We start from the raw sequence: 27,920 nt of genomic DNA, 5'->3' as shown, positions 1-27,920 counted from the left end.
GTTCAAGCTCTAACTGCTCTCCCAAAATGGTGTCTTCTGTAAATGTCAACCTTCAGTTTCAAAAATATAGCATTTTTAGTCACATTTTAAAGACCTTAATACCTCATGCCTCTGGGGAAGATTGAAATCCCACTATACCAGATAGTGAATCATGTCGTAAGTACCAACTTCGGATATTTACAGTTAATAACCATATATTACAAATCTTCTGATCATCTAAAACCAGAAGCTACCTAAGAACATATGGAACAAGAAACAAATGAGCCTTTTTAGTGCCTGATTACATTTTGGAATTTTTTATATACACTATTATAAACACAAGACCATTTAGTTCAAAAACCAGCACTTCTTTAATCTTTTTCTAATGTTATTTTCTTTTCTTTTCCAAACCGATCAGGGGAATTTTACTCCTGAAGCTATTAAATTCAATCAATAAGCAGTCTCCAATTGGTATAGCTGAGAGTATTTTAGAGAAAAACTAACAAGAAATATATCCGATCTTGGTCTAACAGCCAGGGAAGCAAATTGGCTTGCAGTATTTCAAAATAGTCAAATCAAACCAGCAATGGGAACCTTGAGCCTTCTGTGGTGGAAGTTTAAAAAAACAAAATTGTCTCCAGATTAATCTGTAAATCTATGTTTATTGTGTTCAACGGATGTTAATTCTTATATTATTGTTTTCTAAATCTCATGGATTAAAAAAAATCAATTATAATCTTCTTTAAAAGGTATGAAGGATTTCAGTTTCTTCATTAAGCAACTTCACAAGGAGAAATATTATTGTTTCAATTTCCTCAAGGCTGGTATGGCAGAATTAATTACTGTATCAATACTAATTTTGATTTGATTTCTGCTAGAGCTCCATTTCCACTCCTCTGATGGGTCGAATGTTATCTTTATGAGTTAATTACATTGCAGCAAAGTTTTTTGCTTAACTATATACTTTGTGAAATGGCTAGCTTTTATTCTTTACTGTTCATATAAAGATGCAGCCATTACGTACAAAATGGACAATAGCAAGGTGAAGAGTCAAGAATAAGCAAAAATTTAAACAAATTCCAAAAGGTGTTTTCTGAACTGAAGTTAAATTCCAGCAGAATCTTGTGATGGAAGATAATTTGTTTGTTAAAGTTGCAACTCAAGGAAACTTTATTCACACGGACGAGTCTGTAGTTTATCCTCTGCTCGATCCGCCCTTCCAATCCTTTACATTGATCTCCTTTTAAATCTTTTTAATCCCTTGATCTTATTCAACAGAATTGTTTTATTTGCTTTAACTCTGTCCCTCCCAGATAAACATATTTTCCTCATGCGATTATATTTTGTGTTTGAGCCTCTACCTTGGGAGCTGACTGGCTATACCTCCATGAACTGCATTAGTGTTAATCTGAACAATTCCTTGTTTGTTTATTGAGGTGCAGTGCCAGGGAAGCCCTTCCGACCCTTCAGGCTATGCCACCCAGCAACTGCCAAATTAACCCTAGCCTAATCATGGGAAAACTTACAATGACCAATTAATCTACTAACGTACCAACTGGTACGTCTTTGGACTGTGGGGGGAAACTGGAGCATCTGGAGGCAACCCCTGCAGTCACAGGGAGAAAGTACAAATTCCTTACAGACAGCGATGGGAATTGAACCAGGGCTGCTGGTACTGTAATGCATTGTACTTGACACTATGAAACCGTGCCATCCCGCATCAGTTCACATGCTTTCCAAGTAACCACCTTTTCCTACATTCCACCTTGACTCCTGCCCTTTAAAACACTTTTTCTGAGCACCTGTCAATCTATGTTTTTTTCTCTCTGCCTCAGGGTTACTTTATTTGAAAATACTCCATTGACGTTTTATTCTGGTAAAGCTGTAATATAAATGCAAGGAGTTGGTTACCTATTTATTTCTCATCATATCCTTTAATCTCCCAGTATCCTGGCACCTCATGAAATGGAGTTAATTTGATTTATAAAATAATCTTTGGATATTTGACAACTCCTGCAATAAGAACATAGAATTCGAGCATTACATCTTTGTACACTTATCCTTTTGGCAGATTAAGCAGAGTGCGTACACACATCATTGGGGGAGTTATTAGTTTCTGCATGCTGCTTGTAAATTGCTAGAAAGTGCTGTGTTCACTTTTCAAGGAGCAGCATTAAATAATGGATCTTTTTCATTACCGCTTTAGAGGAATGTTACATTACAAAGACCAACACAATGATGAAGCACGCCAGAGCTAAGCAAATTCCTCCAGGAAGCTATTTTTAAAAGGTGTTTAGAAACAATAAGATTTTTTTTTGCCTCCTGTGCATAGATGCAAAAAAAAGTGCTGCATAATAGCCTGATTTTTGTTTGTCAGTCATACACCCTGTACCATTGCCAACTCATCAGCCAATGCAATTTGTCAAAGGATTCTTAAAATAAACACCATTTTTGACAGGTCCTTGGTTCGACCTGCAGATCAGCTTCATATCACTTGATCTCACAAGATCAGCGGAACCAGCAAAATTGCCCTAGATAACCCTTAATCAGCGTAGATAGAATTTCCTTTGATTATTGCCAAAGAGATCTTTCATGACTCTCTAAGAAGCTTTATGTCCAGTGATGTATATTTTTAAGGTATTGTAAAGCAATTTATACCCCAAAAAGTCTCACAAATAGCAGTGTTAAAGTGATCATTGTTTCAGCTGGATTAACTGAAGGATAAATATTAGCCAGGACAAGGGGAATAACTTGCATGCTCTTTCTCTTGAAGCACTGCCATGGATCCTTGTTGTTTGCCCGTGAGAACAGATGGGGTCTCAGTTTGGGATCTCATCCAAAACACTTTGTACACAAACAAATCCTGCAAATAACGGAGCAATAGCAGTCATATCATGCATTTTAGCAACATCAATGTTTCTGAGAACAGAACCCATTCTTCAATACTGGACTCGGTGTTACTACAATAAAAATTAAACACACAACTCATAGATGCAGAGGCACAATATTTATAGACCATTTTCTTTGCAAAAACATTCTTCATTCATAATTTTTTCCAATTATGCAATCAATACAGGGCATTCATTTTGTCATTCACCATAATAACATTCAGGTTGTGCTTATAGGATTTAAGTTCTGAAAATATGGGATCAACTTCCCTCATTAAATGTTCAATCAGAGATAGGTGTAAGTGTTTTTAAAAAGAGATTTTTATATAACTCATTATGCATCCCAGGGGATAATCCAGGGAGCCCCAAGCCCTGTGTTATGCAACATTTTAGGATGAATTTCATAAGACCACTGCTTCTCTTTCCTGACCTTCCTGACAGATACACACTCGGAAGGAGATATCTTTGTCACTCATGTGCACACATTAGATACCTTAAATACTTCCTTCACAATTGCATGCATAAGAAATCATACAAATTTTGTACAAACCTATTGAAAGGTTATGTGCTAATAACTATTTTTCAAATTTTCTTGTCATAAATTGACCAATTGACCAAGTGTGTGGCTGCTTTGTTCTAGAAAGTAAAATGAAATATCCTTTGTGTCTTTACTGTGAAATCAGAGAGGAAGAACTGCTATAGTCAGCCAGCATAGAAACTTAATATGAATTTTCTTCTTTTAATTTACAACATTGAAGTATTCAAAACCCAAAACAACATTTTATATTTTTATCAATTTCCACCAAATGATTTTATCATCTAAATTATACTTATACTTTTTAGACATAAAAATGAATCAAAAATAAATGTTTTTTTTCCCAAAAACAATTAATTACTTCTAGCTTTGAGGTGGATACAATAGGGTCTTTTAAGAGACTCTTAGATAAATACATTGAGCTTAGAAAAATAGAGGGCTATGCGGTAGGGAAATTCTAGGCAGCTTCTAGAGTAGGTTATATGGTCGGCACAACATTGTGGGCCAAAGAGCTTGTAATATGCTGTAGATTTCTATGTTTAAATGATGTGAAGCCAGTTATTCTGCAGGTACATTAACAGTGCAATGAAACTATTCAATAACTGTAGAATTGTTCTGTAGAGTGGCTTTGGAGGTGTTGATTGCCAGGGAACATCTAGGGAAATGCTCTGTTTCAATGGAACTTTCCATTTCCATGGGACTAGCGAAAGTAATTGAGGAACTGAAACTGTTCACTCAGGAGCTGGTGAACACCTGATCTTGCAGCTTGACATTTTTATTGATACATTGGAATTGGACGACAACACCTCTGAAGTGGCAATTCCAGACCAAACTTGAAAGATGCTCAACAGGTGTGGCAAAGTGAAACCAAATGACATAGTTGACAACAAGGTTTCGCTTTCAGATGAGCTCAATGCCCTTTATGCTAGCTTTGACAGGAAAAAAACATGAAGGTCCCATCACAATCTCCCAGCACCAGCCTCAATGACCCTATTAATTCAATCTCTGAGGCCAATGTCAGGAATGTGAATCCACAGGATGTTTCTGGCCCAGACAGGGCACCTGGCCGAATACTAAAGACTTGTGCTAATCAACTGGCTGGTGTGTTCTCCAATATCTTTAACCCCTCGCTTCGACAGTCTGATGTACCTCACTGCTTCAAGCAGGCTTCAGTTATGCTGGTGCCCAAGAATGGTAACCTGCCTCAATTATTATCATCCAGTAGGACTTATGTGCATCTACTGTGATGAAGTGCTTTGAGAGGTTGCTGATAAAGCATATCATCGCCTGCCTGAGAAGAGATTTGAATCTGCTCCCAATATGCACAAGTCCACAGCAGAAGCCATTTCATTGGCTCTTCACTCATCCCTAGACATCTGGACAGCAGGGGTGCATACATCAGGATGCTTTTCATTTACTGCAGCTTGGCATTCATTACCATCATCCCCTCAAAACTAACACACAAGCTTCAAGACCTTGGCCTCAATACCTCTTTGTGCAACTGGATGCTCAATTTCTTCACTTGCAGACCCCAGTCAGTTCAGATTGGCAACAATATCACCCCCACAGTCTCTATCAGCACATGTGCATGATAAGGTTATGTGAATAGCCCACTGCTCGACTCACTTTATACTTATGACTATAAGGCTAAGCACAGCACCAGTGCTGATGACATCACTGTCATTGGGCAAATCAAAGGTGGTGACAAATCAACTTGCAGGAGGGAGGTTGAAGGTCTGGCTGAGTGGTGCCACAGCAACAATCTCAGAATGTCACCAAGACCAAGGAGCTGATTATTGACTTCAGGAGGAGGAAACCAGAGGTCCATGAGTCAGTCCTCATCAGAGGATCAGAGGTGGAGAGGCTCAGCAACTTTAAGTTTCTCAGAGTTATCAATTCAGAGGATCACTCCTGGGTCCGGTATGTGTGTCATTACAAAGAAAGCACAGCTGCCTTTCAACTTTCTTACAAGTTAGTGAAGATTTGGCATGTCATCTAAAACTTCGATGAACTTCTATAGATGTGTGGTGCAGAGTATACTGACTAGTTGCATCATGGACTGGAATGGAAACACCAGTGTTCTCCAAATGAAAAGCCTACAAAATGTAGTGGATACAGCCCAGACAATCACGGGTAAAGCCCTCCCCACCACTGAGCACATTTGCAAAGAGTGCTGTCACAGGAAAGCAGCATCCATCATCAAGAACCCCCACCATCCAGGCCATGCTCTCTCCTCACTGCTGCCATCAGGCAGAAGGTCCAGGAGCCTCAGGACCCACACCACCAGGTTCAGGAACAGTTATTATTCCTCATCAATCAGGCTTTTGAACCAAAGGGGATAAGTCAACTTCACTTACCCCATCACTAACTGTTCCCACAGCCCATGGACTCACTTTCAAGGACTCTTGATCTCATGTTCTTGATATTTATTGCTTTTTTTTTTCTTTTTGTATTTGCTCTATTTGCTGTCTTTTGCACATCGGTTGTTTGTCCGTCTTTTTGTGTGTGGACTTTCATGGATTCTATTGTGCTTGTTTGTGTTTACTGTGAATGCTTGCAAGAAAATGAATCTCAGAGTATTAAACGGTGACATATATGCTTGAGTAATAAATTGCCACAGCGGTATCTCTACTTCCTCAGAAGATTGCAGATTTGGCATGTCATCTAAAATTTTGACAAACTCATATACTGCACATGTGTGGTGGAGAGTATATTGACTGTTGCATCACGGCCTGGTATGGAAACACCAGTGCCCTTGAATGGAAAATCCTACAAAAAGTAGTGAATAGGGCCCAGTCCATCATGAGCAAAGCCCTCCCCACCAGCAGACACATCTGTACTGAGTGCTGTCAAGGAAAGCAGTATCCGCTATCAAGGACACCGACAATCCAGAACATGCTCTCTTCTTGCTGCTGCCATCAGGAAGAAGTTACAAAAGCCTCACACTTACACCACCAGTTATTACCCCTCGACCATCAGGCTCTTGAACCAGAGGGATAACTTCACTCACCATCACTGAACTGTTCCCACAACCTATGGACTCATATTTAAGGGTTTTTCATCTCATATTCTCAATATTTATTGCTTATTTATTTATTAGTATTTTTTTTTTCTGTATTTGCAGTTTCCGCATTGATTGTTTATCTCTCCAGTTGGGTGCAGACTTTCATTGGTTCTATTGTGTTTCGTGTATTTACTGTGAATGCCCACAAGAAAATGAATCTCAGCTGAATCTTAGCATTGTATCTGGTGACATATAGAGTTGATATTCTGATATTACATTTACTTTGAACTTGAACTTCGAATTACTGCCATTCTTGTGATTAAGTTACTCTCATGGTGTTCTGAAGAAGGGATTTCATGATGTTGGCACAATGACTTTGAAAGAATGAGTGTAAGTTTCTAAGTTTGGATGGTACACTCAGTGGTCACTTTATCAGGTACACCTGTACACCTCGTTAATGCAAATATCTAAACAGCCAATCATGTGGCAGCCTCACAATGGATAAAAGCATGCAGACATGGGCAAGAGATTTAGTTGTTGTTCAGACCAAAGGTACGAATGGGGAAGAAATGTGGTCTAAGTGGGAATAGTTGTTGGTGCCAGATGGGGTGGTTTGAGTATCTCAGAAAGAGTTGATCTTCTAGGATTTTCACACACAACTGTCTCTGGAGTTTACAGAGAATAGTATGAGAAACAAAAAAAATCCAGTGAACGGCAGTTCTGTGGGTGAAAACACTTTGTTAATGAGAGAGGTCAGAGGGGAACGGCCAGACTGATTTAAGGCAACAGGACTCAAATAACCATGTGTAATAATAGTGGTGTGCAAAGTATCTCAGAAAGCAGAGCATGAAGAACTTTGAAGTGGATGGCCTACAGCAGCAGAAGACCCCAATCATATATCAGTACAGGAAGTCCTTAATAAAGTGGCCACTGAATGTATTTTACTTGCAGAGAAGTTTGCAGATATGATCACTGCCAATTATCTGTTGTGTTAGTCCTTTTTAGTCTTAGAAGTTGTGGGTTAAGAACTGATTGAAAGAAAGCCTTGGCAACTTGCTATAGTACACGTTGCCAATGATGGATTACCACAAACATAGTGTGCAAATGTGAACGATTGAAATGGGTGATGGGACGGCAATCACAAAGATTGAATTGTCTTTGATGGTAAGCATTTTGGATTATTTGCTTCAGCATTGACAGGAGAGGAAAAGTACAGCATGCCAGGCGATTAATATTAAATTAGGGATCATGACTCATCTAAATTAATGAAAACATATTAAATGAAATCAAGAAAATAATAGATCTAAGTGATAACAAATCCCTAGGACCAGATAATTTTCATCCTAGGATTTTAAAGGAAGGTTTTGAGAATATTGCAGGTAACCTAATTATAATCTTCCAAATCTCTTCTGAACCAGGATCAATACCTTAAGAAAGACATTAGTCTGCCAGCTTTTAAAAAGTGAGGGATTGATAACACAAAGTTAAAGATCAGCAAACCTAAGTTCTATTGTAAGGAAAATAATTTTAACACATGACTTTCATGTTTTGAAGCCACTGGCTGGACGAATAGCACTACGGATTTATCCAATGTCAGTGTGGCTGTAGATTGCCCCTGGATTCAGTGAAGTGTTCAACATCTGAGGAGCTGTTATGATGTGAAAGGGAGTAATCACTACCGGGTTTCTGAATGTCTACAGAGTTGCTGAGTGTAGCATAGGACAGTTTGAAAGTTTTTCTGCTGAGCAGAGAGAGCCAGCAGAGATTTGTGTAAGGCAGGTTATGCCTGACAAAGCTGAATTTTTTGAAGTGTTGATCAAATTGGTTGACAAGGGATAGCATGGATGTTATTTATATAGACTTCCAGAGAACATTTAATGAAATCCCTCAGAAAATGCTGTCAACTATAATTGGATCTGAAAAATTGAAAGCAAATTATTGAACTGGCTGGGCAAGTAGATTCAGAAACAGCAATAATGATTCAGTACTTAAATTAGAATCAGAATCAGAATCAGGTTTATTATCACCGGCATGTGTCATGAAATTTGTTAACTTTGCAGCAGCAGTTCAATGCAATACATAATTTAGAAGAAGAAAAAATTAAAATAATAATAATTAAATAAGTAAATCAATTACAGTGCACGTATAATGAATTGATTAATAGTCATGCAAAAACAGAAATAATATTTATTTAAAAAGTGAGGTCATTTTCACAGGATCAATGTCCATTTAAGAATTGGATGTCAGAGGGGAAGAAGCTGTTCCTGAATCACTGAGTGTGTACCTTCAGGCTTCTGTACCTCCTACTTGATGGTAACAGTGAGAAAAGGGCATGCCCTGGGTGCTAGAGGTCCTTAATAATGGATGCTGCCTTTCTGAGACACTGCTCCTTGAAGATGTCTTGGGTACTTTGTAGGTTAGTACCCAAGATGGAGCAGACTAAATTTACGACCCTCTACAGCTTCTTTCAGTCCTGTGCAGTAGCCCCCCAATACCAAAGAGAAATGCAACCTGTCAGATTGCTCTCCACGGTACATCTATAGAAGTTTTTGAGTGTTTTTGTTGACATACCAAATCTCTTCAAACTCCTAACGTAGTTGTCTTGCCTCCTTTGTAGCTGCATCAATTTAGAACATCAGAACCATAGAACATTACAGCACAGAAACAGGCCTTTTGGCCCTTCTTGGCTGTGCCAAACCAGTTTTCTGCCTAGTCCCACTGAGCTGCACCTGGCCCATATCCCTCTATACACCTCTCATCCATGTACCTGTCCAAGTTTTTCTTAAATGTTAAAAGTGAGCCCGCATTTACCACTTCATCTGGCAGCTGATTCCACACTCCCACCACTCTCTGTGTGAAGAAGCACCTCCCCCAATGTTCCCTTTAAACTTTTTCCCCTTCACCCTTAACCCATGACCTCTGTTTTTTTTTTCTCCCCTGGCCTCAGTGGAAAAAGCCTGGTTGCATTCACTCTATCTATACACGTCATAATTTTATACACCCCTATCAAATCTCCCCTCATTCTTCTACGCTCCAGGCAATAAAGTCCTAACCTATTCAACCTTTCTCTGTAACTCAGTTCCTCAAAGTAACGGCAACATCCTTGTAAACCTTCTCTGCACGCTTTCAACTTTATTAATATCCTTCCTGTAATATGTTGGGACCAAGTTAGGCACTCAGAGATCTTGACACCCAGGAATTGGAAACTGCAAAAAGTATGATATAACGGGTGAGGCCTATAAAAGTCTGAGATGTGGTAGTAAATGCAGGCCACAAGTGGGGTCGAAAGTCGGGTATCCAGTTTTGCAAATGAGGATAAGTGGCATTGTAAGTAATATAGATAGAACCACTAAATTACAGGTGACAGCGATGGAGTAAGTGAATAAGCAGAAGAAGAGCAAATGTACTTACTGTGAATGTAGACAAGGTAAGAGTTATCCACTGTGGACCTAAAAAAATGGTCAAAGAAAACTTTCTAAATGGTGAAAAATTAGAAGTGATTAAGATTCAAAGAGACATTGGAAGGGCAGAGTGTGTGGTAATGTGGATAGAACATTAAAATGCCATGAACGTTACATTCACATTCAAAAATTAATGGAATACTGTTTTTTATTGCAGGACAAAGAGGTAGAAATTTGTAAAATCCCTGGTTAAAATACTAGAATACACATAGTGTATGTGATCCGATTTAAGGTAGTGCTTCTGAAACTCAGCGGCAAACAAATCAAAGAAAAATACCAAAGGTTTTACTAATCACAGGTTTTCTGGTAAACAATCTCTGCAATCAATAGCCTGTAACTTCCCTTTCAGAGTTGAGCTTTTGAATTGTCAGTATGACCTGGCATTTTCGTGGTGTGAACTGAAGTCTTGAAGGTGCAGGACGGTTGCCGAGAAGCCTGGACGGGCCGAATCGAGGCAGTGAGGCCTGGGCCCGAGAGTAGGGAATGAGCCAATGTTCAGCCACAGCAGACACTGAGATGATTCGATGCGGCAGAACCAGGGTAAGGCAAGTGGAGGCGAGGCAGAGTCAAGGCAGCGGGGGCCAAGGGTGAGGAAAGAACCAAGGTTTAATCAATTTAAGTGCTGGGCTGAATTGGAAAGGCCGGGATGGGCTGAATCAGAGTCAAAGCAATGAGGCCCAGGCCCAATAGCATATGAAAGTGGCAGGGCCCTGGGCCGAGAGCAAGGAACAGCCCGAGGTTTAAGCGCCAGGCCAGATTGAAATGGCTAGGGTGCTGGGACTGAAGGTGAGGGACGGACTGGTTCAGCTTGCAGTTCTGCAAGGTTTACTCATCTCTGTGCTGAAGTGAGGACTGGCTTCACGGCTGTGGACTCACTTTCGTGAACTGCAGTTGCTTGCTTGATTTTGTTGTTTGCACAAGTCTGCACATTCGGTGTTCAACTGTCTGGGTTTTTTTAATGGATTCTATTGGTTTTCTTTGTTTTGTGGCTGCCTGTAAGGAGACAAATCTCAAGGGTGTATGTAGTGTACAGCCTTTGATAATAAATGTACTTTGATCAGTTCTGTACTTTACCACTCGGATCACACAGTTCTGAATGAAGACGACTGCAGTTTTGTTTTTCACTGTCACCTGGGATACATCATCACTGAGGATGGAGATGCTCCCGGACGATGCTCCAGTCAGGTTGTCGCATGATTGCAAATCTTTCATCTTCTTTCAAAGTACACTTGAATGCTTCAGTCATGTTCTTCTACGCTATTCATTGATCAAGGATTGATCCACTGATTAACCATAATAATTGAGTAAAAAGTTATGTTAAACCATGAGATGATTGATCACAGTGGAATTCCTCCACTAATGCTAGCTCACTGTGCTGATGAGCTGTAGGATCTAAACACTGTCTTCTCCTTTTAGCTTAATGGAAGAGTTACAGAACATCAGATCGAGTGTGAATTAGAACTTTGTATCCGTAAGAGTGTGTGCACTGGCAACTCTTGCCAATACAGTATCTAAGATCTTCAGCAAGTGGATTAGTAAGGTTAAGTTCCAGGGTTTGTTTTCATTCGTGTTGCTTCTTTCGTTGGAATATAATCTGCTGAGCTTGGCAGCTATGTCCATGCAGACTTGGCCAGTTCACCTTGTGGAATCCCTTCCTCAGAGCATCATGAGAGCAACTTGAAGAATTGTACATGCTTGGCACTGGATTACATTGTGAAGCGTGTTGTTCATATTGATTCTGTTCAATAATCCGATGAGAACACTTATCATCAAAGAGAGCAACGCAACTGATGGTCACACAGTTTGTCCTAGTAATTGGAAGTCACAGAACATGCAAACAGGCTTTTTAGCCGTCCCATCAACCACCCATTTACACCAATCCTACTTAAATCCCATTTTATTCTCCTCACAATGCCATCAGTCCCACTCAGTTTCTAACACACCATGGGCAATTTACAGTGGCACTCAGCCTACCTACACACCTCTTAGAGATGTGCAGGACACTGGAGCACATGGAGAAATCTCACATGGCTTCGGGTTAGAATGCACCCACTCCACACTGATTAATCCTGGACCTCTGAAGCTGTGAGGCAGGGGATGTGCCTGATGTTCCATTATGCCATCCAAATCATCACCCACTTACTGAGTCCAAAGCCAGATCCAAGGCTTAGAGAAAGACTTCTAAAAGCACCACTACCAATACTGTGAGGTTTCACCTCGGCTGAGTTTCTTTTCAACAGAATACCATTGCTGATTTGTTTGTCAGCTGCTTGGGCTAGGCAGATGTTAATGGAGCTACTTTGACTTCTTATAAATGCTTCATATTTGTCATGCATCGCTTCATTGTAGTAAGCATATAGCTTAGTTCCACTTACTCCAAAAGGGATTTATTAACATTCTTTTCACTCTACTTACTCCACTCCCCACCCTGCCTTCTTTACAGATCCAGAACCAGGTGCTCCTTTACTTTGCAAACCATCCTTGACCCTGCTTTAAGGCACAAGTGATTTCTCATCTATGGAAATGGTTTCAATTAACACTGCTTTTATCAGTTACTGAGCACTGAATGAAAGTAAAATTGAAGACTCCCACGAAAGTCTGGGCCTGCAGCATTCAAATCAGGTGATCGTGATCTTCACAATTAATCAAGATATGGCTTCTGTAATGCTATCAGAGATGACAAGAGAAAATACCAGTCCAAAATTGAGCTGCAGGCTGCCGACAGTTATCGCAGGAATTACCTGCTGTAATGGGCTACAAAACAAAGTCAGGTAGCAATGCGAACAACATCACATCCCATTCTGATGAACGCTTTGAGTTGAAGGAGACTGGTATGTCACCAGCCATCCTGATGGCTCCATTGCCCCTGAATCAGCAGTCACTATTGAGGATGTAAGCTCATTTTCTGGAGAGTGAACCAGTGGAAAGCAGCTGGCCCAGATGGTGTCCTTAGCCGTGTCTTTAGATCCAATGCAGATCAACTGGCAGGAGATTTGCTGACGTTCCGGGCTTCTCCCTGCTTTAACTTCTCTGAGGTTCTCACCTGCTTTAAGAAGACCATTATCATTCTGATACTGAAGAAGAACAAGGTATTGTCCCTTAATTATTAGTGCCCCGTGTCTCTGACATCCACCATCATAAGGTTCTCCAAGACGCTGATTATGGCACCCATTAACACCAACCTCCCAGACAATCTAGATTCACTGCAATTTGCCCATTGTTGAAACAGGTCTGCAGTGGATGCCATCTCCCCGGCTCTACATTCATCTCTCTTGAGCATCTGGACATTGAAGTCACCTACATTAGACCATTGTTTATTGAGTACAGCTCTGCCTTGAAAACTATAACTCCAAGCAAACTTATCACGATGCTCCAAGACCTGGGAGTCAACATATCCCTCTGCAATTGGATCCTTGCCTTCCTGATCAACAGATCACAAACTGTAATGATGGGCAGCAACATCTCCACCATGATTATTCTAAACACTGGTGCTTCACAAGGCATCATCCTCAGCCCTGTACTCTACTCCCTGTATACTCATAACTGTGTGGATTTGGCATGGTGTATTGACAATGATCTTTCCTCGACGTGAGCAAAACAAAAGAGCTGGTCATTGACTTCAGGAAAGGAGATGTTGCTCCTGTCTTCATCAAGGGAGATGAGGTCGAGAGGGTTGAGAACTTAAAATTCCTAAGAGTGAGCATCAGTAATAGTGTGCCCTGGTCCAGTCATGTAGACACCATGGCTAAGAAAGCTCACCAATATCTCTACTTCCTCAGGAAGCTAAAGAAATTTGACAAGTCCTCTTTGACTATCGCCAATTTTTATTGACACAACATAGAAAGCATCCTATATGGATGTATCACGGCTTGATATGGCAACTGCTCTGCCCGTAATTGGAAGGATCTGCAGAGAGTTGTAGATACAGTTCAGTACATAACGAGGAACGCCTCCATGGAGTCCGTCTACACTCCCTGCTGCCTCCATAAAGCAGTCTGCATAATCAAAGACCTTATCCACCCTGGACATTTTCTCCTTACCCACCCCGTCCCTTCAGGCAGAAGAAAAAAAATCTTGAAGGCACATCAATCAGTCTCAAGGTCAGTTTCTACTCCATTGTTATATTGAATGATTCAATAAGATGGATTCCTGACCTTATTTTCTATCTTGTGATGACATGGCACCTTATTCCCTACCAGCACTGGACTTCCTCTGTAGCTGTTACAGTTTATTCTCTTTTCTATTATTCTGTTAACTTGTACTACCTCAATGCATTGTACAAAGTTCCAGCTCCAGCTTCAATTGCTTAATACAGTCTGTAAGGAGCGGTAGCCAGATGCAATTCTTGCAGGCATAGTCATCAGTGACACTGGACAACTCCTTGACATCCCAAATTCTACAAGAGTAGCAAACCACTGCCCTGATTGCCATTCTCACTGCTCTACCTGTGCAATCATAAAGAATGTAAAGGAACTCACCAGAATCTTAGCGCAGTCTCAGCTCATGGGCTTGAGCTCTTCTCGCCAAAGTCCCTTGAGCCAAAGCTTTCAGCTAGAAGAGACAAGAGCCAGCAACCTGGACGACCTCTGCATCATTCGGGAGAACAAGGGTTATTTGATAGACAGAAATTGCAGGGAGGCCTAGGTTACAGGAGGCAAGTAGCTGGGTAATTATCAGGAGAGGGAAGGGAAATAGGCAGGCAGTGCAGAGCCCTGTGTGATTGTTCCCCTCAATAACTATTTTTGATACTGTTTGAGGGGCAAGCTAACAAGCGATGGTCATAGCAGCCAGGTCTCTGGCACTGCGACCGGCTCTGTGGTTCAGAAGGAAAGGCAGAAAAGAGGAATACAGTATTAGTAGTGGATTCAAGCAACACACACAAAGTCCGGGAGGAACTCAGCAGGACAGGCAGCATCAAAGGGAAAAAGCACAGTCGACATTTCGGGACGAGAACCGAAACGGCGACTGTATTTTTTTCCATAGATGCAGCCCGGCCTACTGAGTTCCCTCAGCACTTTGTGTGTGTTGTTTGGATTTCCAGCATCTGCAGATTTTCTCTTGTCCGTGATAGTGGATTCATTGGTTAGGGAACCGACAGGAGATTCTGTTGATAGAATGTTGCCTCCCAGTTGCTAAGATAGAGCTGTCCCACATTGAGGTGAGTCCACAGCATTCTTATGGGGGGTGGGTGTAGAGGCAGGAATTGCAGCCAGAAGTTGTGGTCCATGTTGATACCAATGACATAGGCAGGAAGGCGGACAAGGTCCTGCAAAGTGAGTTCAGGGAGTTAGGTGCTAAGTTAAAAGACAAGGCATCTGGGGTGTGATCTTAGGATTGATACCCATGCCATGAGGTAAGAAATAGGAAGGTAGAGCAGTTTAACACGTGGCTGAGCAGGTAGTGCTGGAGGGAGGGTTTCAGATATTTGGATAATTTAATTCTCTTACAGGGTGAATGGGACCTTAACAAACAGAAGGGTTTGCACTTGAACTGAAAGGGGACCAATATCTTTGTGGGAAAGTTTTTTTTTGGTGTGGAAAAGCAATCTGGATTTCAGTTCGAAATGGAATTGGGTGCACATCAGCTCTGGCAGGGTTTGCAGGACATTACTTCCTAAAAGGTGAACCCTAACATCATAAATGGCTGTGATGCCTCCCCCCCCTCCCCCCCCCCAGGTGAGCAAATACCTTTTATGCACACTTCGAAAGGAAGAATAAATGACACCTTTCTGAATCCCTGTAGCATCTGATGATCCTGTGATCTCTGTCTAAGAGGCTGACATCAGAACATCGCCACCTCCAAATCATATACTGTTCTGATTTGGAAGTGTATCACCATTTCCTCATTTTTGCTGGATCTTAAATTGCTGTTGTCCGTTATAGAGGTTTCTTTACTAGGCGGACTAATTTAGTAGTTCAAGAAGGTAAATTAAAAGTAATTAATTCATGGTTATCAATTAATGCTGGCCCAACTATAAATGTTTACATTCTGTGAATATATTAAAGAATGTATTACTGCTGGTGTTGTGAATCTGCTCACCAGACCTGATGTCAGTGGGTGTCAATGTTCAGAAAGTGTTCCAATCTGCCACATTTGATTGGCACAGTAATTCTCTTTCTCTCAAGCAAGAACAAAGGCAATAATTAAGTACTAGGATTTATCAGCCCATGAAACAAGCTACAAAAATCCCATCTGGTTAAATTGTCTATTTTTTTGGTATGTTTAAGTATCTATGCAAAACGCTACAGATATCTGTATCTTATGCTTATTCATCCATCATTGCTAAGTTTTGTATAAATCTAATTGCTCAAATCAGAATTAAACACAAATTATCAGTTGTGCATGAATAGAAGCAATAGGTTCTGCAAAGTAAATTTCAATTAGGAATGCAATTCGTTCATATCTCCCTTGATTTTCCAAGGAACAGCTTGATTCCTTTGTTCCAGTTTGGCCTTTTAAGTGCGATTAATAGGATATATTTTCATGACTGAATGCAGCAATTTATCTCCACAGTAATATTATCCAGTGAAAAGAGGTCAGAAGAGACCAAATTCTTCAAGTTCTTTGAAGAAATTGAATTTTAAATTAAACTCCTGCAGTATGCTGTGTCTAAGTTTTCAAAAAGGCTTTCAACTGAGTTTTTTTTTATGAAACAACAGAGGTGAGCTCATAATTGTGAAGATTCGGGGCTTAATGTTAAAAGAAAATGGTTAGCCAAATTTCCATCGGTGGACTGAGATATTGTCTCAATATGGACTGCTTCATTTGCTGAGCAATTATAAATTGAACTAACTACTGTACAAAATCATCAGCAAAGATTCATTGTTCTGACTTTATGATGGAATGAAGGTAATTGATGAAGAAGTTGAACATGGTTGGCACCAGGACATTGCCCCGATGAGCTCCACTGTCCAAAGTTACATTCCTACATGTGAAGTACAAGATTAAAAACTGTGCCTGTTGGCTTTGGTCTTATTTAAGCTCCTTGATGTCACTCTCACCTCATCTCTGGAATTCAGTCCTTTGATTTAGGCGAGGACCAGATTGTGATGAAGTATGGAGACCAGTGGTTCTGGGGAGTCCTGACTCGTTGGTTGTGATATTGTTTTGCTCTGTCCTATGCGTACAGATTTTGCTATTTAGCAAATGTACAGCTTCACTAGGCAGCCGCATCATCATTTTCGGCTATGTCTGGTTCTACCCCCTGCATGCACTGGGACACTCATCGTATCAAGAATTATCTTTCGCTTGATTAAAATAGACCACAAGAGCATGGGATATAGGATTAGAATTAGGCCATTTGGCCCATCAATTCTGCTCAGCCATTTCATAATAGCTGATCCATTTTCCTTCTCAGTCCAAAGTGCCTGCCTTTTCCGCTTCTCATGCCCTGACTAATCAGCAATCTATCAACCTGTCTTAAATATACCCACACAACACACACAAAATGCTGGTGGAACACAGCAGGTAATATACCCAATGACTTGGCCTCCACAGCTGCCTGTGGCAGTGAATTCCACAGATTCACCACTCTCTGGTTAAGGAAATTCCTCCTCATCTCCATTCTAAAAGGATGCCCCTCTATTCTGAGGCTGTCTCCTCTGGTCTTAGACTCCCCCACCATAGGAAACATACTCTCCACATCCACTCTATCGATGCCATTCAACATTCGGTAGAGGTGAGGGAAATACCTGGTAATGAGGTCACAGATTGTGATTCTAATGTTGTCGTTTGTCCACTGTGTGTCACGAATGTCAAGTGGATCTGTTTGATTTGCTCTGAGTCAATTTCATTTAGTATTTTTATAGTGTTACAGAACATGATGGAGATGCCCCTGGTATGAAGGAGGGGTTTTGTGTCCACTAGAGCAACGCAGTGGCTACTGATACTAATGCAATTGTAGGTTTTTGCAAATAAAACAAAGTGAAGCAATTACGCTTAGTGAAACCCGTAACACATTTTATTGAACTACAAAAGGCATGCTAAAAACTCTTAATGTAAAAATGTCATCACGTCAGACCAGCCTCTTAAAGGGAAACCCCAATTCAATGTGAATTAAGTACATTTCTGCCAATTATGTTACCCTACACAGACGCGCCCCTCCCCCTCGAATTCACTAAAATCGACATTGTGAGCCCGTCTGAAGCTCGGATGAGCTGCCTGGCTCGGGTCCTGTGTTCCATGGGTGGAAGAGCAGCAGGTGCCTCTGGCTCATCCAGGGGTGTGTTGACATGCTCGTGGTCATGTTGTGACACCAGGGGCATGGCGGCAGAATACTCCAAATTTTGGTGGGCCGACTTAAAGCGATCTGCCAAAAAAATTCAGGTTTACCCTTCTTATCTATGAGAAAAGTCATTCCTTCCCGTTCCAAAGAGTGGAACGGGCCGTCACAAGGGAGCCTAAGGGGATGCTGGTCTGCATCATGGCGGACGAAAACAAGTGAGGTGGAATGTAAATCAATAGGAACCCGAGAGCGCTTTACACCATGATGGGAGTTAGGAGTAGGTGCCAAGCAATTGAATTTATTGAGGAGGTGGAATACCGTTGAGGAGGTGGAATGCCGTTGAGAGGCTGGCCGTGGCATCACCTGGCACTCATAACGACTGCCCCTATACCAACTCAGCTGCAGATGACTTCAGGTCCCCCTTTGGAGCGGCTCAGAGTCCCAACAGGACCCATGGGAGATGACCATACCATCACTCATCGGTCAGGGAAGACCTCGGAGCAGCCTTTAAGGAGCGGTGAAACCCCTCGCATAGGCCATTGGACTGTGGGTGATATGCCATGGTGTGATGTAGCTGGGTTTCGGGCTTTTGCAGCCCTTAGGTCCGATGTGAATTGGGCACCACGGTCAGAGGGAGTATCAGATGGGGTGCCAAACCAAGCGACCGAAGTTCAGATGAATGCCCGAGCCACGTCTGCGGCCGTCATCAATGCTAGAGGGACGACCTCTGGCCATCTGGTTGTACAGTGCATTGTGGTAAAGTGGTGCGTGAAACTGCGGAGGGGGGTGCAGGGGAAGAGGACCAATAAGGTACACATTTACATGATCAAACCATCGCTCAGGGACCTCAGAAGGTGCCAATGAATTGAAATGAATTGACTTTATTATTTACATCCTTCACACACGAGGAGTAAAAATCTTTGTTACGTCTCCATCTAAATGTGCCATGTGCAATCATAGCAATTTATGGTAAGACCATAAGACATAGGAGCAGAGTAGGCCATTTGGCCCATCGAGTCCCATTCAATCATGGGCTGATCCAATTCTTCCAGCCATCCCCACTTCCCTGCCTTCTCCCCATACCCTTTGATGCCCTGGCTAATCAAGAACCTATTTATCTCTGCTTTAAGTACACCCAATGACTTGGCCTCCACAGCCACTCATGGCAACAAATTCCACAGATTTACCACCCTCTGACTGAAGTAATTTCTATGCATATCAGTTCTAAAAGGATGTCCTTCAATTCTGAAGTTGTGCCCTCTTGTCCTAGAATCCCCTACCATGGGAAATAACTTTGCCATATCTAATCTGCTCAGGCCTTTTAACATTTGGAATGTTTCTATGAGATCACCCCTCATTCTCCTGAACTCCAGGGAATACAGTCCAAGAGCTGCCAAATGTTCCTCATATGGTAACCCTTTCATTCTGGAATTATTCTCGTGAATCTTCTCTGAACCCTCTCCAATGTCAGTATATCCTTTCCAAAATAAGGAGCCCAAAACTGCGCACAATACTCCAAGTGTAGTCTCACAAATGCCTTATAGAGCCTCAATATCACATCCCTGCTCTTATATTCTATAGAAATGAATGCCAACATTGTATTCGCATTCTTCACAACTGACTCAACCTGGAGGTTAACCTTTAGGGCATTTTGCACAAGAGCTCCCAAGACCCTTTGCATCTTGGCATTTTGAATTCTCTCCCCATCTGAATAATAGTCTGCCCGTTTATTTCTTCCACCAAAGTGCATGACCATATACTTTCCAACATTGTATTTCATCTGCCACTTCTTTGCCCATTCCCCTAAACTATCTAAGTCTCTCTGTTTCCTCAACACTACCTGTTCCTCCACCTATCTTTGTATCATCGGCAAATTTAGCCACAAATCCATTAATAATTTATAATAAATAGAACCGTCAATGCCACATAGAAATACACTCAAATCAGTGTGAGTTAATCAGTCTGATGGTCTGGTGGAAGAAGCTGTCCCAGAGCCTGCTGGTCCTGGCTTTTATGCTGCAGTACCCGTTTTCCCGGATGGTAGCAGCTGGAACAGTTTGTGGTTGGGGTGACTCGGGTCTCCAATGATTCTTCAGGCCCTTTTCTCACACCTGTCTTTGTAAGTGTCCTGAATAGTGGGAAGTTCACATCCACAGATGCGCTGGGCTGCCCGTACCACTCTCTGCAGAGTCTTGCGATTGAGGGAAGTACAGTTTCCATACCAGGCAGTGATGCAGCTGTCAGGATCCTCTCAATCGTGCCCCTGTAGAAAGTTCTTAGAATTTGGGGGGCCATACCAAACTTCTTCAACTGTCTGAGGTGAGAGAGGCACTGTCGTGCCTTTCTCATCACACAGCCGGTATGTACCGACCACGTGAGATCCTCGGTAATGTTTATGCAGAGGAGCTTAAAACTGTTCACCCTCTCAACCCCAGATCCATTGATGTCTATAGGGGTTAGCCTGTCTCCATTCCTCCCGTGATCCACAACCAGCTCCTTTGTTTTTGTGACATTGAGGGAGAGGTTGTTTTCTTGACACCACTGTGTCAGGGTGATAGCCTATTCTCTGTAGGCTGCCTTGTTATTATTTGAGATTAGGCCAATCAGTGTAGAGTCATCAGCAAATTTAGTTAGCAGATTGGAGCTGTGGGTGGCGACACAGTCATGGGTGTACAGAGCGTAAAGGGGGGGGGGCTTAGGACACAGCCCTGAGGGGCTCCTGTATTGAGAGTCAGAGGGGTGGAGGTGAGGGAGCCCACTCTCACCACCTAACTTTAGATGGGAGAGGTTTTGCACTTTCTGCAGAGAAAGTCAATGGTTGGTAACCCACGTTGGCATTCAGCAGGGTTAATAATCAACCCATGTTGGCTTAAGCATTGAAAAAGTGTGCGGAGATGAGACACGCGTTCGGATGTGGATGCAGTGGCAACAAGTACGCCATTCAGGTAAACAGAAAGGTAATCTGAATCTTTTAATACAGAGTTCAACAGCCATTGGGAAATCTGCTGTATTTTTCAGCCCAAATGCATGTGCAGAAACTCAAAGAGACCAAGTGTTATTGGATGTGTGGGACCGGGTAACATCCAGAGGTGGTGGCCTCGGTAATCACCACATGAGCGGCAACCACCATCGGACTTAGGGACCATATGGAGGGGTGAAGCCCAGGGGATATTCCACCGGTGCACAATGCCAATTCTTTCCACTTCAACAAACTCAGCCTTAGCAGTTGCCAGCTTTTCTGGATCCAGTCTACGCACACAGGAATGGACTGGTGGGCCAGTTGTGGGAATGTGGTGCTTGGCCCCATGTTTTGTGACTGTACTGGAGAAAGTGAGCTTGTTGAAGTCTGGGAATTCACCTAGCAGCCCAGTAAACTCACACGTGGTGATGCACACATTCGACAGAGTCGTTGTGGGGATCATACAGGGGGAGCAGGGTAACGACCCAAAGTCCTTGACATCCACAAGCCGGCAGTTGCTAAAACTGACTAACGGTCCTTGGGCACATAGGAAATCTGCACTGAGCAGAGGTCCAGCTACCTTAGCCAGGACGAAGTCCCACACGTAATGTTGCCCTAAACGTAACGTCGCCCACTGAAGCAGAGTGTCACCCTCATGTCCTGTCAGTCTGGATTCTGCTGCCGTTGGTGACCTCCAGCAAGGTTTTGTTACTCTTTGCCTTCTCATCAATAGGCAATGCCTGTATGTTCCCCACAATGACTCTGTTGAATGTGTGCATCACCACGTGTGAGTTTACTGGGCTGCTGGCAATGCTCACTTGAGCACCCGTGTCACACAGGAAGTGGTGTCCTGAAAGTATGTCCGTAATGAGCGCCCAAGGTGGTCACAGACCTCTGATGTCCCGATGCGCTGGCACTGCTGAAGCTGCAAGGCGGTTGGCATTTCATAGAGCTCATACCAAAGATGGTGTAATAAAAACACAGACCCGGCATAGTCTGTTTCATGTGCTTATGTTAGGGGCCATTGCTGGCCGGGTTTATTGAGGCAGGGAAAGGAGGAGGAATGATGCATCTCTGCCTGGCTACATGTAGACTATCAGCCATTTCAGCAAGCTCCCGAGAGTCCTTCACGGGTGCATTGTGAGGGCTATGCAAACGTGATCAGACATTTGCTGCATGAAAAGTTCTTTAAAAATAAAACAAGGATGGTGATTTCCCAGGAGAGACAGCATGTGGTCCATTATCTCCGACGGTTTAGCATCACTGTGGCTGGGCAAGCACAGGAACTGTTTGGTGTGCTCAGACTCTGAGAGTCCATAAAGGTGAGGTTTCAGCAATTGGTATTTATCATGTTCATGCGAGGGTTCAAGCAGACTCACCTCTCTCGCAGCCGCTGAGCGACACTACCACATAAAATAATATTGTCGTCGGTGGTGATTTCTCGCAGCTTGAATTGGGCCTCGGCTTGTACAAACCAAGCAATGGAATTTTACTGGTCTGGTATGATGATGTAAAAATCATGTCAAAACTCCGGCAGTTTTAAAGTGATTGCATTGGCTGAAATGTTCAATAACTCCAGAATCGTCCTTGAGCATCGGGGTCACCATGTAGGCTTTCTCAAATAAAATAACGTGAGGTGTTTTATGTTTTAAAAAAAATGTAAGTACTCATTTATTGTACTCCAAAAATCAAACATGTGATGCAGTACCAGAACTTCACAAAATTTCTTACATGAAGAAATGTGTTTTCTTATGTGACTATGTTCATTTTTCCCCTTTCTCGCTATACTAAAGGTGCATGGATATTTTTGTACCTTGGCCCCAGAGGAATGCACTCTCCTTTGGCAGTGTGGTTTGAGTGACAATTAAACTTGATTTGACTTTTACATCATCACGTCAGACCAGCCTCTTAAAGTGAACCCTAACTCAATGTCGGTGGTTGTGAATTATGTACATCTCCATCAATTACATTACCCTGTACTACTAAAAGTAGCTGGATTTCTGAAGCAACATATTTGGTATTTCATTACTCCTATATTTCATTAGAAGTCTGAGGAGATTTGGTTTGTCACCTGTTTAAAACACTTGAAAACTTCTACAAATGTACAATGGAGAGCGTTCTGACTGGCTGCATCACTGCTTGGATGTGTTACTGCACAGGATCGATAGAAGCTACAGAAACATGTAAACTTAGTCAGCTCCATCACAGCTACTAACCTCCAAAGTATCCAAGACATCTTCAAAGAGCCGTGCCTAAGAAAGGCAGCATCCATTAATAAGGACCCTCATCACCCTTTTCTCATTGTTACTGTTGGGAAGGAGCTACAAAAGTCTGAAGGCACACGCTCTATGATTCAGGAACAGCTTCTTCCCCTCTGCCATACGATTTCTAAATAGACATTGAACTGGTGATTACTACCTCACATTATTATTATTATAATCATTATTTGTTTTTGTATTATTTTTAATTTAACTATTCAATATACATATATACTTTCTCATTGGGTATTGCATTATACTGCTGCTGCTACGTTAACAAGTTTCACATGTGCTGGTGATATTAGGCCTGATTCTGGTATTTGATATGAACGCTGAACTTTGCCTGGTCTTGTTTTACTTCAGGTTTGCAGCATCTGCAGCATTTTATCGCGGCCACGCCCCCTCCCCGATGCAATGGTGCCGGGAGCCCAATAGGGAGCGATACACTGCGCCCCAGCTTCCCAAGGTCCTTCAGATAGTAGTTGTCCTATGCAGCCGCCGGAAGTTGAATCATTTAAATCACAAATGACTAACCATAAACAGTAGAAGAAATTACAATGAACTTTCTGTAACTGCCGGGTCTTTGCCAGAATGATAAAGCGATTGTTTGTTATTTGATTGGGCATGAGTACGTGATCCCTCGGGGTCCTGGGCGGGTCGCAGTGGACACCTAAGATGGCGGCGCTCTGGCTCGCCGGCTCTGGTGAGTAAAGAGAGCGGGAGAGAGGCGACTCCCACCGTTCGATGGCTAGGGCTGCGGTAGCCTGTGGACGAGTGAATGGCGGTGCTATTCCGCCGTGGTAGGCAGGTGACCGGATCGCCTTAATGCTTAATCTTGGCTTCCGTATCCTGAGACTGCCGTGCGCCTGCTGACTGTTAACTGCAGCCGCGCCTGTCAGTAGCGCCGAGGTGCTAGACAGTGGTATTTTATCGGTAGATTGTGTACGCGCCGTGTCTGTCTGTCCGGGGTTCGGGGTGGTGGTGGGCGGTGGTGGGGTAGAGAGAGGAGCAACTTTTCCAGGTGGTGGTGATTGGCAATGAATCTAACCACTCGGGGAGCTCACTTCGTTAGATTCTTGGGTTTCGGCCAATCAGTGGCAGAGGGGCGTGTCCCATTTTCTGAGTCCAGGACGCGGCGGTGGTGGTGACACGCTGACGGTGGTGATTGGAGCAGACCGCGAACGCCGGGTGTGAGAGGAAGTGCCTGGTGTCTGTCTTAGGATCTGTGCCTGCATGGGTTGTTGGTACTGCGTTTGCATGCGGTAGTACTTTCTGTATTGGCACCCCATTAAGATCATGTGCGTACTGGAATCCCAAGCAGAATTGTGGAACAGAGTCCATGCCAGTACCCAAACCATGATGCTGTGTACTGACACATACTCCCTCTGCTTTCACTACCACAGTATTTGGTGCCCATTGCTGCAAATGCAGTGCTGTTACTTTCTACATGAATTGAAAGAAGTTTTTGTCACAGTCCCTTGTCATGTTTCCTTCTTCACTACTCAACCATGGTACAAGGCTGTGCTTACACAACACTTGTGCTCCTTTGCCATTATTAGTTAAATTGTATGCTATGTTTGTAGCTGTAACCACACACACTGCTATGTTGATGAACTTGCATCCAAAGCATGGACTGGCACTCAAGATTGTTTACTGACTGCAGTTATTCCTTTAATATTCTAGGAAAACTGATTGCTAAACTCTTGGCACTTGAGAGTTAATGCCTTACTCTGCAATAGATCCTTGACTTCAACACCTCTGCCATGATTATTTTAAACACTGGTGCTCCACTAGGTTGCATGCTCAACCCCTGCTCTACCCCCTGTACACTCATGACTGTGTGGCCGGATTCTGCTTCAGCTCTAAATCCATCTTCAGGTGTGCAGATAGCCTCACTGTAATGAGCTGCATCTTGGATGATGAATGGAGTACAGGAAAGAGACACATGCTGTCATGACAACCTTTCCCTCATTGCCAACAACTGAAAAGAGCTGGACTTATTTCCACTTGGCACGATTAACTTATTATTTAATTATTTATGGTTTTTATATTGCTATATTTCTACACTATTCTTGGTTGGCACGGCTGTAACGAAACCCAATTTCCCTAGGGATCAATGAAGTATGTCTGTCTGTTTGTCTGTCATTGACTTCAGTTGAGAGCTTCAATAGCTTCTGTGCTAATCATATTATGTCACAGCCAAGAAAGCTAATCATCACCTCTACTTCCTCAGGAGGCTAAATAAATTTGGCATGTCCTGTTAATTTACCAATTTTTATTGATGCACCATAGAAAGCATTTTATCTGGATGCATAATAGCCTGATATGGCAACTGTTCTGCACATACCTGTAAATAATAGAGTTGTGGACACTGCTCAGCACATAACAGGAACCAGCCTCTCCTCTATGGACTCTGTCCATAATTCTCACTGCCTCACTGCCCAGATGTGACTCTTTGTGAGCTCATGGACTCCTGCACACTAAACTTTCTTGTTGGAAACTGTCTCTCTAAGATCCCCCAAGGTCATACACATTGAAAGTATGTACCACCAGAGAAAACAGTGAGACAGCAGGTGGTGTGTTTTTTAATTGCCAGCTGCTGTCTCAATGCAGAGAGAGAGGCGTTGGTCCTCACGACGGGGTCTTGGAGAAACAATGTGGAAGCTTGTAACATTGGAACAGTTGCTGGTCTCTGCTCTTGTTGTTGCAGGAGTGATCTCTTTCCCTCGCTGGAGAGAGAGAGAGAGAGAGCCTGCCTGAGATACCGGTGCTGGTTTGTGGACTGTAGTTTTGATCGACTCTGGGGGGTTTTTTGCTGCTATTTGCATGAGGGTGGGGTTGGTGCTTCTGCTGGCACGAGTTGGAGTCGATGTTTTTGCTGCTGTTTGCACAAGGGAGGGTGTGGGGTGCTTCAGTGTTTCTATCATCCATATTGTGGGGTTTCTAGTTTTGTGGATCCCTGTGAAGAATATGAATTTCAAGTTGCAGACTATATACATTTTCTGACATTAAATGAACCTTTTGTGTTTCTTGAAACAGTTTGTGGTCTCTCTACAGATTTGATCCTCTAAATCCCTTGGGCTGTTGGCTGGTCTGTAATATAGCCCCATTAACATCCTGTACTTTCTATGGTGCATTGATATGAATTGTTGAGAGTTGACGGGAGCATGCCTAATTTCTTTAGCTTCTAGAGGAAGTAGAGGCATTGTTGAGCCTTTTGGCTGTGGCATCAATATGATTGGACCAGTATAGGCTATCGGTGAAGTTCTCTCTGAGCACCTTGAAGCTCCCAATCCTCTCGACCTGAGCGCCATTGATGTGAATAGGAACACGTGCTCCACGCCCATTCCCAAAGTCGATATTAAGCTCTCTTACTTTGCTGACTTTGAGTGAATGGTTGTTGTCATGATATCATGTTTCTAAGCTCTCTATCTTCTTCCTGTATTTGAGACGCAGCCAAGTACAGTGGTATCAACTACAAACTTGTAGGTGTAGTTAGAGCACAATCTGGCCACACAGTTGTAAGGCAATAGAGGGACAGAGGATGCAGCCTTGTGGGGCACCAATGTTGAACATAATCGTGGTGGAAGTGTTGCTGCCTATCCTTACTCATTATGGTCTGTTGATCAGTAAGTCGAGGATCCACTTGCAAAGGGAGGTGTTGAATCCCAAGTCCAGCAGTTTGGAGATAAGTTTGTTCGGAGCTGCTTAAATAACAGTAAATATGCATGAATAATTTCAAACAAATTTATATATTACAAATTGCCTATGTTCCTTAGAAACAATTTTCTTGTGCATCCCCTTTAGCTGTCTTTTTGATCCATCTCTGATGACAGATGCTGCTTTCCTACAGCAACATTTCATGTAGATAAGCTCAATAGTGGGGAGGGCTTTACCCGTGATGTACTGAACCAAATCCACAACCTTTTGTAGATTTTCCATTCAAGGTCATTGGTGTTTCCTTACCGGGTCATGATGCAGCCAGTTAATGTACTCTCTACGGTACATCTATAGAAGTTTGTCAAAGTTTTAGATGTTACACCAAATCTCTGCAGACTCTTCAGGAAGTAGAGGCATCGCTGTGCTTTCTTTGTAATTGTACTTGTGTTTTTGCTTTGTTGCTTCTGTGCACTGGAGTCCTGGTGGATCAGTATGGGTGGTAAAGACTGATAATCTGCCAAAAAAAAAAAATCGGCATTTGTTTTATCAAATAATGATTGTTGGTCTTTCCTTTGACTCACCTGGGCACTGGTTCCCATGCTCCCTTGCGACTCTTTGTGACCCAGTCCTGTCACTTGTTCAACTCACCAGGCTCTGATTCCTATCTTCCTTTTGTATCTTCAATTCAAACTAGCCTGGTTCACTGGGAATAGTACTGTGTACAATCTAAGAAAAGAAAATTTAAAATGTGTTGCATAACATCTAGTAGTCAGGAAATGTTACTAGCCCTGAGTGTGCCAGATGATCAGAATGTGACTTGCACAATGTGAGGCTTTTAAGGAATCAACGATTAAGATTAAGTATACATTGTTCAAGAGTGGTCATATTCCATTTCATGCTTGAATTAGATTTAATTTGAGCCATGTTGATGTTGACAATTCTTGATTGTATT

At 42.5% G+C, this 27,920-nt stretch overlaps 1 protein-coding gene across 2 annotated transcripts in view; it reads left to right on the top strand.

Annotated features, from left to right (window-relative positions):
• Nucleotides 1-23,956: 23,956 nt before the first annotated feature.
• Nucleotides 23,957-27,920, top strand: part of uggt1 (UDP-glucose glycoprotein glucosyltransferase 1) — a 177,258-nt gene continuing 173,294 nt past the window's right edge. For both annotated transcript variants that reach the window (XM_073040806.1, XM_073040805.1), the window contains exon 1: nt 23,957-24,011. In XM_073040806.1, the coding sequence (XP_072896907.1) occupies nt 23,984-24,011 (28 nt within the window). In that variant the 5' untranslated portion in view covers nt 23,957-23,983. The remainder of the gene's footprint in view (nt 24,012-27,920) is intronic.

The sequence above is a fragment of the Hemitrygon akajei genome, chromosome 3, assembly GCF_048418815.1.
Source record: "Hemitrygon akajei chromosome 3, sHemAka1.3, whole genome shotgun sequence".
In the NCBI taxonomy this organism is placed as follows: domain Eukaryota; kingdom Metazoa; phylum Chordata; class Chondrichthyes; order Myliobatiformes; family Dasyatidae; genus Hemitrygon; species Hemitrygon akajei.
The sequence above is the reverse complement of the archived record's forward strand: the minus strand, read 5'-3'. Positions and strand labels throughout refer to the sequence as shown.